A 14478-nucleotide genomic window follows, 5' to 3' on the forward strand; every position below is an offset into this window, starting at 1 on the left:
GGTGTGTCCCTGGGTCTAGGTTCTTGCTCCTGCCCGCTGAGGCTTCCTTCTCAGAGTCACTTGGAAGGATAGTCAGGGTAGGAAGGATTCAGGGCCCCTTTAGGCAAGGTGGTGATGAGCTCCAGTGTTTTCATTAGAATTTTGGTTCCCCTGTTGGAACGGAGACCCACTGTGCTAACTGGTTTAAATAGGATAGAGGTTTGTTTTTCACATTTAGTCAGGGCTGATGTGGCAGCTACACATCATCAGAGACCTTGGCTCCTTCTGAAACATTGCTCTGCCAGCCTTCTCAAGTGATTTTTGTCTTGTGGTTTAATGTGACTATTGAAATTGCCACTATCAGAGTTCCCGTTGTGTCTCAGTGGGTTAAGAACCTGACTAGGTTTGTGGGTTTGATCCATGACCTCGCTCATTGGGTTAAGGATCCAGCATTGCCACAAGCTGTGGCTGTGGCTGTGGCATAGGCTGGCAGCTGCAGCTCTGATTCAACCCCTCACCTGGAAACTTCCATATGCCATAGGTGTAGCCCTGAAAAAAAAAAAAAAAGTAATTGCCACTATCATGTCTACATTTAAACCAATAAGAAGAAAGATGAGACAATGAGAAGATGCTTCCTTCTTTTCAAATCATAATTCGGAAGTTGCACAGACTCTCCCATCCCACTGGTGAGAAATTGGCCATATGGCTATACCTAGAGAGACTGCAAAGCGTTGTCTTTATTATTATTATTATTGCTTTTTAGGGCCGCACCTGCAGCATATGGAGGTTCCCAGGCTAGGGGTCCAATCGGAGTTGTTGACGCTGGCCTATACCACAGCCACAGCCATGCCACATCTGCAACCTCATGGCAACGCTGGATCCTTAACCTACTGAGCGAGGCCAGGGATTGAACCCGCAACCTCATGGTCCCTAGTTGGATTCGTTTCTGTCACACCACGATGGGAACTCCTGGTCTTTATCCTTGACAGCTGTATATGCCCTCCTAGAAAGTCTTCTTATGAAAAGAAGAGAATGGATAGTGTTGGGACGACCAGCAGATTCTGCCATACCCAGCAATTCCCATGAAGTCTGTAGAACACTAGGAAGTTGTGACTAAATCCCAAAGCCACCTCATTCTTCAGAAATGTTCCTCAAAATCATTAACACTGATTGCTTCTCTGGGAGCCAGAATCAAAGGCATTGCAGAAAAGGGACTGACAGGAGAAGGAGATAGCCTGGGTTGGGGACAGTGTCAGGGTCCAAACTCTGGTTATCTTGGTACATTCCACGTGAATGGCGGCCCCTGGAGTTGTGTAGTGCACAACCTGTGCAGCTGTACGTGCCCATTCTGCGCACCCCCAGTGGTTTTTATTGAAAAAGCAGAGACATCTCCTCAAAAAATGTCGTCTTGCGAGAATGATAGAAAGATCCCAGGAAAATCCAAGACCCTCTAAGACTCATAGGGGTCAGAGCTAGGAGAACCAAGCTATTGCTATTTTCTGAGTTCAGAAAACCTCTCTAAAAATCCCAACCTCTGTCTAAACCCCTCCAATAACAGGCACACATGTACCACCACAAACAGCAGTCAATTTTGTAGTCAAGCAGTTTTGTAATTAAATCTACTTTCTCTTTCTACATCATAAATCATACACTGGCCTAATATTTTCCAATTATACTAAAAGAGCTTGGGTTTTTTAAATATATTAGCATGTAATTATTTTTATTAAATTGCCAGAATCTTTTGTACAAATAAGAGATTAATTCCTCTGTCCCCAAAAGAAAATGCTGGCATTAATTATGGGAAAAATTAGAAAAAAAATTCTTCCTTTCAGAGATTTACAGAGATTTATAGATAAGGGTTTATGAGTTTGAAAACCACCACAGTTCTTGCACAAAAAGTTATGAAACAAAATTCCTGTATTACATAAAATTTTGACACATATCAGGTATTGGCTGTGTCATTCTATATATCCTTATCTTTACTTAATAATGTTTTATTTGCTGGCTTATAGTGTGTTCCTACTTCACTGAAACTAGATTTATTATCATTCCTTAAAGACTGAAATTTCACATAACTTAGGATGTGCATAGATCTGTCAAAAAATGTCATTGTTATTATTTTAAACCTTACCCATGGTGTATATAACTCCAAAAAGACAGAATTGGTTCATGCTTTAAGCAGGCCTGACCCACAAAGAAGCCTGAGTTTATACCAAAGATGAATTAAGGGCTGAGAATCTGCTTTACAACAGAAGGCACAATAGAATTTCATTCGAGAGCTGCACCCCTAGGTCATTTCAGACAGGAAAGCATTTTCCCTTGTTTAAGGGCACATAGCCTGAAAATTGCCTTCTTTCTGGGAGGCACAATCACGCTGCACATGAAGCTTTCAGGTTCAGAGCTCATGGGGGGCCTTTACCATGGCTGCTCCCCATCTGCCCTGGGGAGGCAGAACAAGGTCCTCGGGGGTGGCTGAACTCCAGATGGTATGGGGGCTGACCAATACACATGTTTTGTCTCACATAAGACCTTCCCAGGAGTTCCCACCGTGGCTCAGCGGTAACGAATCTGACTAGCATCCATGAGGGCACAGGTTCAATCCCTGGCCTCACCCAGTGAGTTAAGGATCCAGTGTTGCCATGAGCTGTGGTGTAGGTCACAGATGTGGCTTGGATCTGATGTGGCTGTGGCTGTGACTGTGGTGTAGGCCAGCAGCTATAGCTCCAATTCAACCCCTAGCCTGGGAACCTCCATATGCTGTGGGTACGGCCCTAAAAATAAATAAATAAATAAATAAATAAGACCTTCCCAGGCTGAACCCTTGTTTTATGTCAAGGCTCAGTTAAGATAGAACTTGGACCTAGAGCACACCCCCTCTCCCAGCTGGAGACAGCTACATTAAAGCCGACTGCCACCACCCTTCATCATTTTTATGACTCTAAAGTGTGTTCTCTGCTGGCCTCCAGTAAATCAAGGATACAACTGAACGTGAAGATCTGCTTTTAAGATTTAAAAGCTAATTAAGTCCTGTCTCAAGGGGAAAGGGCTTGCATGCTGGGGAAGTAGCTCACCATGCTGGTGTAGATTCGTCTTGTGCATGCTGCCTCTCTGACTTGGTTGAACTATAGCCAAAGCCCTTTACCTCCCTGAGCCTTAGTTACTCGGTTTGTAAAACTGGACCAATTACACAGTGCCCTTTACAGAGCTGCTCTGGGGCTCCATGAGGAAATGTTTGACAAGCCCCAGGCGCTTTATAGCCACATGGCATTTGCAGTGGTGATTAGGCTGTTGATGATGATAAATGTGAAACACTCTGCTCTCATTTCCAGACCAAGATTTACAATAAAATTATGCACCTGTCCACCTCCAACCTATCCATGGGGGAAATGACCGCAGGGCAGATCTGTAACCTGGTGGCCATTGACACCAACCAGCTCATGTGGTTTTTCTTCTTGTGCCCAAACCTCTGGGCTATGCCAGTACAGGTAAGGGGTGTGTGCTTTGTTGGGGGTCAGAATCCACTGGTAAATGCCTAGTGAGGAGAAGCTCACTGTCTTCCATTCCCAGTTTGCCTGTACTTTCTACCCCCTTGGGGTCGCCTAGGGTATACACCTGGGTCCCTCTACTGTCTCACTCTTTGTGTGGTCTCGCCACCTCTCTTGATGATCAGAGAAGGCAGTGTCACTAATACTTTAAAAATGCAGCCAACCTGGGAGTTCCCACTGTGGTGCAGGGAGTTAATAATCTGGTGGTGTATCTTTGGCGGCTAGGCACAGTGGACTAAGGATCCGGCATTGCCGCGGCTGTGGGTCACAGCTGTGTCCCAGAGTCCCTGGCCCGGGACTTCCATGTGCCATGAGTGGGGCTAAAAAAAATAAATAAATAAAAATTTTAAATGCAGGCAACCTTAAAAAAGAAAAAAAAAAAAACTATAGAATCATCATATGTGGAACACCTCCACAGGCATTAAAAATTATCTGATAGCAAAGTACTTAATTACATTGAAAAGTGTTAGTGATGTATTTTTAAGCTCAAAGAGTGAGTTAAATATAGTATCTGCAGTGTGCTTCCTGCTAAATTGGAATATTCATATGTATACATTTTCACAGATTCGCACAGAAAAAAAGAACTGACAGGCCTTGTTGGGGGTGGATTAAGAGTGATTTTTATTTTGTTTACACGTTTCAGAATTCTCCAGTAAGCATGTGTTAATTTTGGAAATCTAAAACATGGCATTTCCTAAAGCCAGACAAGCTTTGGGACTGGCTTTGGGGGAGGCGCATTTCCCCCCAGCAATAGAATGAGCATCCTTGTCATGGTTTACCTGACTCCTGGCCTCTTCTGCTCCATCTCCCATCTGGAGCTCTCCCACCACAGAGTCTGTGTTTCCTGTCCTGTGCCTGGGAATGCATCTTCACTCTGGTGCTCAGGCCAGAAGCTGAAATCCCACATCCCTTCCCGGGGGGCCTACGGCTCCACAGGGCCTACCTGGCACCGCAGAAAGTGTCTGGACTTGGAGGAGAGGCTGATTCAAGTACTTAGCATTTCTGAGCCTCAGTTTCCTCATGTGTGAAAAGGGGACGATTCTCACCCTCTGAGTTGCTCTTGTGATTTAATTAGATAATATAAGCTTTCCCATCGCGTGGCTCAGCGGTTAACAAACCCGACTAGTATCCATGGGGACTCGGGTTGGACCCCTGGCCTTGCTCAGTGGGTTGAGGATCCAGTGTTGCCGTGAGCTGTGGTGTAGGTCTCAGACACGGCTCGGATCTGGCATTGCTGTGGCTGTGGCATAGGCTGGCAGCTGGAGCTCTGATTTGACCCCTAGCCTGGGAACCTCCATATACCATGGGTGCAGCCCTGAAGAGACAAAAGACAAAAAAAAAAAAAAAAAAAAAAAAAAGATAATGTAAGTAAAGCACAAGACAGAGAGCCTAGCATAGCATAGTCACCATTAGTGTAAACAGATCCCTCTGACTTGCTCACTTTGGTGTAAGAGTTCCTGTCGTGGCTCAGCAGTTAGTGAACCCAATTAGCCTCCATGAGGACATAGGTTCGATCTCTGGCCTTGCTTAGTGGGTTAAGGATCCGGTGTTGCCATGAGCTGCAGTGCAGGTCGCAGACGCAGCTCAGAGCCCACGTTGCTGTGACTCTGGTGTAGGCCGGCTGCTACAGCTCCAACTGGACCCCTAGCCTGGCAACCTCCATATGCCGCGGGTACGGCCCTAAAAAGACAAAAAGACCAAAAAAAAGGAAACTTTAGCAATCCAGAATCCATTGCTTCTTGGGATGTAGATTCCATAAACCTTAATCTAAAGTGATTTTTATTGGTCTTCTTTACCTGTAAAGTTTATATTCAAGAGACACTATAGGAAAATAAAAGGAGAGGTTTGCATAGGAGGCAGCTGGACAAGACTGGATGTAGGGCAAGAAGTCTGATGGTCCTTTTTACAGGAATAGCCACATATCCCCCACCCCCACCCCCGCCACTGACCCATGCCCAGCCTCCTGTGCCCCCTCCACCCTGCTATGATGGATCAATGACTATAAAAGCTATAGAAGGGCCTGGGGAGCTCATTAAATACAGTCACAACCTTTTATCCTTATTCTTATGGTCCTTTGAACAACCTGCTTTGGAAGATTTTTGTCCACCAAACCTGCTGCATCGTTATGGTTACTATTATTAATAGCATTTATCACACAATCACCACTGCTAACATCACTAATACTAACTAATAACTGAGAGCCCCTGCCCTGTGCCTGACCTGCCCAGCCTCTGTCACTTGTGTAACTCTCACAAGACATGGGGGCAAGGAGAGGTAGGAATTTTTACCTCCACTAATTACATACCTTTGCTTATTTACCAAGAAGTGTCATTTGATTTTCCGTCCTTTATTCTTCAAAGACTGTACCTTTGCACTTAGAGCTTTGACCAACCCTCAGGACCCAGTGTCACCACCAGAGTGGATGCAATCCCTTCTGAGGGGTCAGGATGCAGCCTGGTTGGCCATAGGGCAGGTGAGATCTTTGATAGTATGGAAATTAACTCAGGAGCCCTATTCCTTTATCACCAGGGACTCTCCTGATTTATAATCTTTTTTGGGGGGGTCACATATACTTTAAAAAATAGTGATAGCTTTATTGAGATACAATTCATGTAAAGTGTACAATTCAGTGGGTTTGAGCATGCTCACAGCATTGTGCAACATCGTCACAATTGTAGAACACTTTCATCACCCCCAAAGGAAGCCCATACCCACTGGCAATCACGCCTCCTCCCTGCCCCTCCCCCCACCCGCACCCCCCCCAACCCCCAACTCCCACTCTAAGCAACCACTGATCTACATATACTTTTGAAAACCTAATGAGTCTTTCTCCTCAGAAAAACAAATGTGCATTCACACGTTTTGCCAACAATTTCAAGGGCTTTGTGGGCTCCTCAAGCTTATGGAAAACGATGTTAAGGAAATGGGCCATAGTGGGGACCTCCCTGCCTCCTCATTCCAAGGGCATCTGAGGCCCAGAGAGGGTAGGGACCTTACCCTGGGCCACACAGCGAGCTGGTAATAGCACCATACCCAGGTATCTCCTTACTGTGTTTCCTTAATGACAGAGTTCCCATGAGGCCTGTTTGTTTGTTTCTAAGAAGAAAGGTCAACCATCTTGTCTCCAACTATGTGCCAGGCACTATTCTAGGTGCTTATCACATATGCTCACTTAATCTTCACAACAGTCCTGCTAAGTGGACAATTAAAATCACCACTTTAAAAATGAAGAAGCTGAGGACTTCCCATTGTGGAGCAGTGGAAATGAATCAGACTGGGAACCATGAGGTTGCGGGGTTCGATCCCTGGCCTCAATCAGTGAGTTAAGGATCCGGCATTGCCATGAGCTATGGTGTAGGTCGCAGACGCGGCTCGGATCCCATGTGGCTGTGATGGAGGCCGGTGGCTGTAGCTCTGATTGGACCCCTAGCCTGGGAGCCTCCATATGCCACGAGTGCAGCCTTAAAAAGCAAAATAATAATAATGATAATAATAAAATTAAAAATAAAAATGAAGGCATTCCTGTCGTGGCAAAGCAGAAACAAATCCGACTAGGAACCATGACATTGTGGGTTCTATCCCTGGCCTTGTTCAGTGGGTTAACTTCCAGCATCGCTGTGACCTGTGGTGTAGGTCTCAGACGCAGCTTGGATCCAGAGTTGCTGTACCTCTGGTGTAGGCCAGTGGCTACAGCTCTGATTCAGCCCCTAGCCTGGGAACCTCCATATGCTGTGGGTGCAGCCCTAAAAAGACAAAAAGACAAGAATAAATAAATGAATAAGTAAATAAGTAAAATAAAATAAAATAGCCCTATTATCCTTCACACACTCAGCGTTCTCCCATGGGGTCCTTTCAGACCTCTGCAGAAGAGCCACGTGTGCAGAAGGGTCTGGGGAGCATGACAAGGGCTGGGCGGAGCGTGAGGAGGAGCCTGGTGGCGGCAGCACCTACATCCCCAGCTCTTGCCCCAGCAGCTGCCAGCCTTGGTGGTGGCAAGGGTGCTGACACCGATCCCCAGCCGGGGCCCTGGGAGTGGCCCTGGGCGACTCTGAGAGCTTCCCTGGTGGCTGGTTGTACCCAGGCTGCAGAATGGCATCCCCGATTACCTCCACATGAGGAGCAGCCAATGAAAAGAGTGGATTCGGGGTTGGGGGCGTAGTTTCCCAGAAGAGTGAGGGGAGGGGGGCCCAACAAGAGTAGGAAGGTTCTTCATCTCCTAATGTGCTCCTCTGCCCTTCGGTGCCAGCATTTAATATCACTTAAACACTGGCAGGCAGATGGTAAAGGGGTCATTTACCAGCCCCTAAGGACCTGCTAAAGCAGGAGGCAGTGTATAATTAATAGAAATTACAGAACCCCCCCACCCCCCGCGCCACTCCTCTGTCCTTGAGAATGATGCAGGAGCTTAGTCCCAATTTGGTGTAGGGCTCAGGAATGCAGTGCCAACCCAGGCACAACTTTTTTTTTTTTTTCAATTAAGGAAGAAAGCACATCTGTTCTTCTGGAATAAGCCCTGAATTTAGAAGTGTCTGCCTTTGAAGGTAACCTGGAAAACTGTCGTCTTGATGCTCTCAGGGCTGGCAAGAGCAATTTACACTTCAGAAGTAGGCAGTCATTTACATAAGGCTATTCTCTCTTTAGGGAATACCTGCCAGAGTCACTAAATAATGAAAGACACCAGGAGCATAAGCATAAAAACCAAACTCTCAGACCCTGGACTGATTTTGTCTGACATGGATGGCATTTTTCCCCTTTGTTCATGCATCACTTTTTTTCCAATGAGAGTGACATCATTCCTGATAATCAGCAAACAAAACAAAGGTGCCATCACTCATTGTGCAGCCTCGGTTCTGAGACTTCCCTCTGGAAAGGAGATTTGGAGAGTTAATGCTTCAGCCAGCCTTGCAGATATGTGCAGTTAGTTACCAGCCCGGAAACTCTCTGCTTGTGTGAGAGCCCATCATGTCAAGCCCTCTTTCTTTTTTTGGTCTTTTTAGGGCCACATCCGTAGCAGATAGGGGTTTCCAGGCTAGGGGTCAAATCAGAGCTGTAGCTGCCAGTCACAGCCACAGCCACAGCAATGCCAGATCTGAGGCACGTCTGTGACCTACACCCCAGTTCATGGCAACACTGGATCCTTAACCCACGGAGCAAGGCCAGGGATCCAACCCTTTGAGTCCTCATGGATACTGGTCGGATTCATTACCGCTGGGCCACGATGGGAACTCTAATCAATCCCTCTTTCTGAAATCACTTCGTCACACCTCCTCCTCTGCCCTGCAAGAAACTTTGGGAAGCTGGGCTCCAAGCCTGGGCAGCAGCGGGGCGGGGGGCTGTTGCCAATTCCCCCTGGGAGGGCAGCCCCAGATCAAAGGAGACTCACCCCCACAACCCTCCCTCAGATCATCGTGGGTGTGATTCTCCTTTACTACATCCTCGGAATCAGTGCCTTAATTGGAGCCGCTGTCATCATCCTACTGGCCCCGGTCCAGTACTTCGTGGCCACCAAGCTGTCCCAGGCCCAGCGGAGCACGCTGGTGAGTATCTGCAGGTATGCCCGTGCCCCTTTCCCCCACCCACTGCCTGCTCCCTCCCCCGTCACATCAGTGGGTCTCCTCACTCCGCCCCCAGATGCCACCAAACAATGCCCCACATCCACATCCACACCATGACTGACCTTAATGACCTGACCCGGGTCTTTTCAGCTGTCCAGCCTCAGGTTCATTGGGAAATTCAATTAACAGAGACAGCAGGGAGCACCCCTGGGGGGCGGCGGGTCGGGGGGAGACAGAGGCTGGGCATGATCCGTAAAGTGGTGAGGGCGCTGACACGGCTCCTTCCTCTGGGGTGGTATGGGGGCAAAGGAAACCCTTCTCTGACTCAGCGACTCCTGGCAGGAGTATTCCAATGAGAGGCTGAAGCAGACCAACGAGATGCTCCGGGGCATCAAGCTGCTCAAGCTGTACGCCTGGGAGAACATCTTCCGCACGCGGGTGGAGATGACCCGCAAGAAGGAGATGACCAGCCTTAGGGCCTTTGCCGTCTACACCTCCATCTCCAGTGAGTGTCCCCCAACCAGCCAGCCCTGTGCGCTGCGGCCTCCATGCCAGGAGAGGGTGTCAGGGCTGGGGGAGGATGTACGGGTGGCAGAAGCAGGAGACATTGGGATCTTCCCATGCAGGAGAGCCTCTACCTGTCTCTTGGAGCAGAGCTCTCAGGAATCACAGTGTTCTTTAGCCGTTGATCTGGCAAGCAAGTATTGAGAGCCCACTCCGGGCAGGGCAGGGCACTGGGCTGGTCCTCAAGGTGCAGTGATGAGAAAGACAGATGAGGTCTTTGATGTCTTTTTGGACTGATATGTTATTGAGAGGCAGCAATAAGTGAAGACATAACAGCAGTTTTAAGTTCTCCCCAGTGTGAGGACTTCTTTTCAGTAAGTCAGACTCGGGGGCTGCTGCCCTGAGGAAGCTACAGGGAAGCTTCCATTTACCTGGAACCATGAGAGGTAGAGAATTGCTCTTTAAAGAACAAAAGCTCAAAGGCGTTCCCACCGTGGCACAACGGAAACAAATCCAACTAGCATCCATGAGGACATAGGTTCGATCCCTGGTCTCACTCAGTGGGCTAAGGATCCCGTGTTGCCATGAGCTGTGGTGTAGGTTGCATATGGGCTCGGATCTGGCATTGCTGTGGCTGTAGTGTAGGCTGGCGGCTACAGCTCCGATTCGACCCCTAGCTGGGAACTTTCTTTTGCCTCGGGTGCGAACCTAAAAAGCAAAAAAAAAAAAAAAAAAAAAAAAAAGCAACGACAAAAAAACCCAGAAGCTCAGGCTTGAGAAACTCCCAGGGGTAGGGATTGAATTTACATTAGCCAAGTGCTTTAGAAACTCCACGCCAGAAAATAGAGAAAAAAAGACCAAAACTATAAAAACTCCCATGGTCCCAGAAGACACATATATTAAAACCATTTTCCAGAGAACTTAAGACTCCAGTGACAAATATTCCTGTTAAACAATGAGCTAATAATAAAGAAAAAATCCACCAGAAAAAATGTACCACCGAGTGAGAGTCAGCAAATGGAAAAAAATAAAATAAAATAGGAGAGTTAGTTTCACAATACCCAGAGATAATTAAATAGTCTAAAGAGATAATAAAGTATGTTAAAATAGTGAAAGAGTTAATGGAAGGCATAAGGCCAAACAGTGAAAAGAAAGCCAAATGAACTTCTAGAAATTAAAAATTTAGTTCTTGAAATTAATTCAGATGGTGCCCTGGTCAGAGTGTGCATATGGAGGTCAGGTGATAGATGGTGAAGGCTCAAATTTCTCTCTCTGTTGGTCTAATGGCTCCAGGGACCCACCCCATTGGGGTTACTGCCCAACTGCATAATTGGGATGTAGGTGTCTGGCAGCTGGAAGACCTCATGCTGATTCCCTAACCTGTCCAGTTTAAGAGCCATTTTGGTAAGAAGGGCCAAAAAGAGACCCCCAGGGGAGGAAAAAATGGAAACAAAAGCCAACTCAGTGTACAGGTTAAAGGAATTAACACGGCTGAAGAGAGAATTTGTGAATGAAAAAATAGATCTGCAGAAATTATTATTTACCTCTCCTGGCCACATCCACAGATACGGCCAGGAGAGGTAAATGAAAAATATTTTTGCAAGTCAAGAGAACCATTTGTCTTCCTGAGGTCACTTCTGAGGTTAATGGTGAGGCTCAGACTACATCTTCTGGAATCTCTCTCTCTCTCTCTTTTTTTTTTCCTTTCCTAGGGCTGCTCCCATGGCATATGGAGGTTCCCAGGCTAGGGGTCAAATCGGAGCTGTAGCTGCTGGCCTACACCAGAGTCACAGCAACGCAGGATCCGAGCCGCGCCTGCAACTTATACCACAGCTCATGGCATCGCCGGATCCTTAACCCACTGATTGAGGCCAGGGATCAAACCTGCACCTCATGGTTCCTAGTCGGATTTGTTAACCATTGAGCCACAACAGGAACTCCTGGAATCTCTTAACTCCCAGTCCCATGCTGTTTTCCACACAGAGCTAGGAACCTATATGGGGTGACAAAAACTTAGGACACACCAGGGCACCGTTTTCAGGCTGTGGTTTCTGGATACAAGAGAAACAATCTAGAATGGACTCTGACCGGGAGTGGGAAATCAGGGAGGAAATTAGAAAAGACAGATACTACTGACCCCCTCCCCCGGCTGAAGCTGGTTCTCTTGATGGTGCCAGGAAGAGACACACCTGTGGAGATGGCAGTAGAGGGGCAGCAGTGGAAGATGCCCTGGATGTCTCTCCCAGACTGGCACATGGAGAGTGAGGGGGTCACTCAGGTCTTCTAAGTGTTCCTGGCAGTCACCTGCCTGGAGAGAGGGTCTCGTGGACCAGGTGGCCAGCATCCAACCTGAAGGTTCTCTCAGGGTGAGACTTGCTCTGAGCACCTCCCTGTGTCCAACCAGACCATGGTGTCCTGGTCCAGGCAGCAGTGACTGGCCATCCACCATATGTGACACCAGCCATGGCATCTTCCTACAGAAAATCCTGCTAAGAGCTGATTTTCTCAGCATGGAATGGTGAGCATAGCTGGCTTCCTGGATTCCTCACCAAAACACTCCAGGTTCCTCAGCCCACTGACAGGAAAGATTGAGAAGAAACCTCTGGGGAGCTGAGAGAAACCAGGGACCACAGCCCCAGGCCCTCTTCAGCCCCTATCCCTGGCCTGCTTGTGGTAACAGGAACCCCACACTTGGCACAGCCCCGTGAGTCATACACCCCTGGCTCCCACACATCCCATCTGGGGGAACAGCAGCTAAGGTGGGGGAGGGCTTCCCCCTGCCGCAACAGTGTGGCAGGGCAGAGTAGGGGGGGCTCACTAATGCTACCGTGGGAGAGAGGGAAGGGAAGCAGCAGGGAATCTGGGGGCACTGGGTCCCCCAAGATTCCCGGCAGCAGGTCATATAGATGGGGGCAGGTGGCAGCTACGTTGCTTCTAAGAGATGGATGCTCGTTTCCTGCATCCCAAACTGCACACCTGCTGGGACATGGTTTCCTGTGTGAACAACAGTATCAGATGCCTAGGTCCCTGGGCTCTAACCCACTGAAGCCTATAGAGTAGGTGCTCTTTGTCCAACAGAGACCCAGACGACAAGCCATGCTTTGTGAAAGGTCTGGGCCCAGGAGGCCCTGGGGCGAGGAGACCTATGTTGCCAAGAGCTGAGATGGCTCTGGGAGGAGTCAGGGCTCTGGAGCTAAGCAGGGGTCTGCCCAGGGCCCCTCACCTGTCCAGTACTTGGTGACCTAGAAAGATAAACAGAGCAGCCCAGGCTGGTCCTTGGGAGAGGATGGAGGAGAGGGAAGGGGAAGAGCCCTCCTGGAGAGAGAACTTTGAAAGCCAAGTGCTGTTTGCTCAGCGTTTGCCTTGGGATGGGTCCCTTTGTACCTTTGGCAGTGGGATATGGGACAGTACAGTGGGATATGGGACAGTATGGGGAGAGAGTGTGGGGACACCACCAAGCTGCAGGTGTGCGCTTGGAGTGTGTTTTTCATTTACCTCCCCCCCAGACATCCTGCCTTCTGCTCTCTGTCACCTGGGATTAGGACACAGGTCATTAGGTTTGAGGTAATGGGGCGTCTTTCAGCCTTACCTCTGGCGCCAGCCATGGGGTCCTGGCGCCACAGAGGAGTCCTGGAGTCACATTTCCTGATGGGGTCCATCCTGGTGCTGCCTGCTGGGCTTTGAGTCTGGCCATCGTACACCAGGCAGCCGGGCTGTCAGGCACACAAAGTTGCCTCTGACACTCTATCTGATGGTCTCACTGTCAGCATTGCTGAGAGCTCCTGTGTGTGGAGCCTGAGCAGGTGGAAAGGAACAGATGTGAGTTACTGGCAGGGCCTTGAGTGCTAAGCACTGGAAGGGACGCAAGAGACAAAAACATGTGCTCCTGTTCCGATACTGTGCTAAGAAGTCCAAGCTAACGTAGGTGAAACAGAGCAGCAGGAGCTTTAAACCCTGGGGACCTACTCCATGTTGGCTGCCCAGCAAGCTGACAGTGCTTAATCCTCCGAGCAACTTGGTGAGGTGTGAGCCCTACTGTCCCACTGTGCAGCAGGGAAGACTGAGGCTCTGAGAGGTAAAAGGACTCTCTGAGGTCCTCAGCTGGGAAGTGGCAGAGAACAGAGACAAAGGGAGCCCAGGTGAGCTGGGAGCCCACACGGAGCTTCTTGCAAGAGGAGGCTCGGGCTGCACCCGGAAGGGCAGGATTTCAGTGAGTAGAAGACAAGATGGGTGAAAACTGGGGGCCAGTGCTGTGGTCACACCCTTTAGAAGCCGGTTCAACCTTTATTCCTTGCAGAAGCCACATAACTCTAGGTGTCCAGCCCAGCTGTGAATTTGAGGATATGCTTTGCAGGGGTGACAGAGGGGTCCCAGGCCCTGTCAACCAGCTGACATACTGCCAGTTCTGTCCCTAGTGCAGCACCCGTTCCAAGGCCTTCTTTCTGTGCCACTCTCCTGAGACCCTGGGCATTAGCAAGGAGGCAGTGTGGCCCTCGCCCTCACAGTCATGCTGTGAACAGGGGCCGTGTGTGAGGTGAGAGCCATGGGGTCAATTTCAGATGCCCCCCCTTCTCTTTCGTGGGGCTCATCTGGCCCTGGCCTCTTTTGTTTCTTTTATTCACTAATAAATATTGGCTGAGCACCTACTGTGTGCCAGGCCCTGTGCTGGGCCTGGGGGATGCTGTGAGGAGAAGTATGGGTCCCTCCTGTGGGCTGCTCACAGTCTCACAGGGGAGCCATCGGTGCCTGGCCTCACTCAGTGGGTTAAGGATCCAGCATTGCCATGAGCTGTGGTGTAGGTCATAGACACGGCTCGTATCTGGCATTGCTGTGGCTGTGGTGGAGGCCAGCAGCTACAGCTGAGATTGGACCCCTAGCCTAGGAACCTTCGTATG

General features: G+C 48.9%; 1 protein-coding gene across 1 annotated transcript in view; it reads left to right on the forward strand.

Moving 5' to 3' along the window:
• ABCC8 (ATP binding cassette subfamily C member 8) overlaps window positions 1–14478 on the forward strand; it is an 87651-nt gene that overhangs the window by 25309 nt on the left and 47864 nt on the right. Inside the window, 3 exon segments of the mRNA XM_005661102.3 lie at window positions 3309–3464; window positions 8927–9061; window positions 9422–9584. Coding sequence (XP_005661159.2) covers window positions 3309–3464; window positions 8927–9061; window positions 9422–9584 — 454 coding nt within the window.

Source organism: Sus scrofa, chromosome 2 (genome assembly GCF_000003025.6).
Source record: "Sus scrofa isolate TJ Tabasco breed Duroc chromosome 2, Sscrofa11.1, whole genome shotgun sequence".
NCBI lineage: Eukaryota > Metazoa > Chordata > Mammalia > Artiodactyla > Suidae > Sus > Sus scrofa.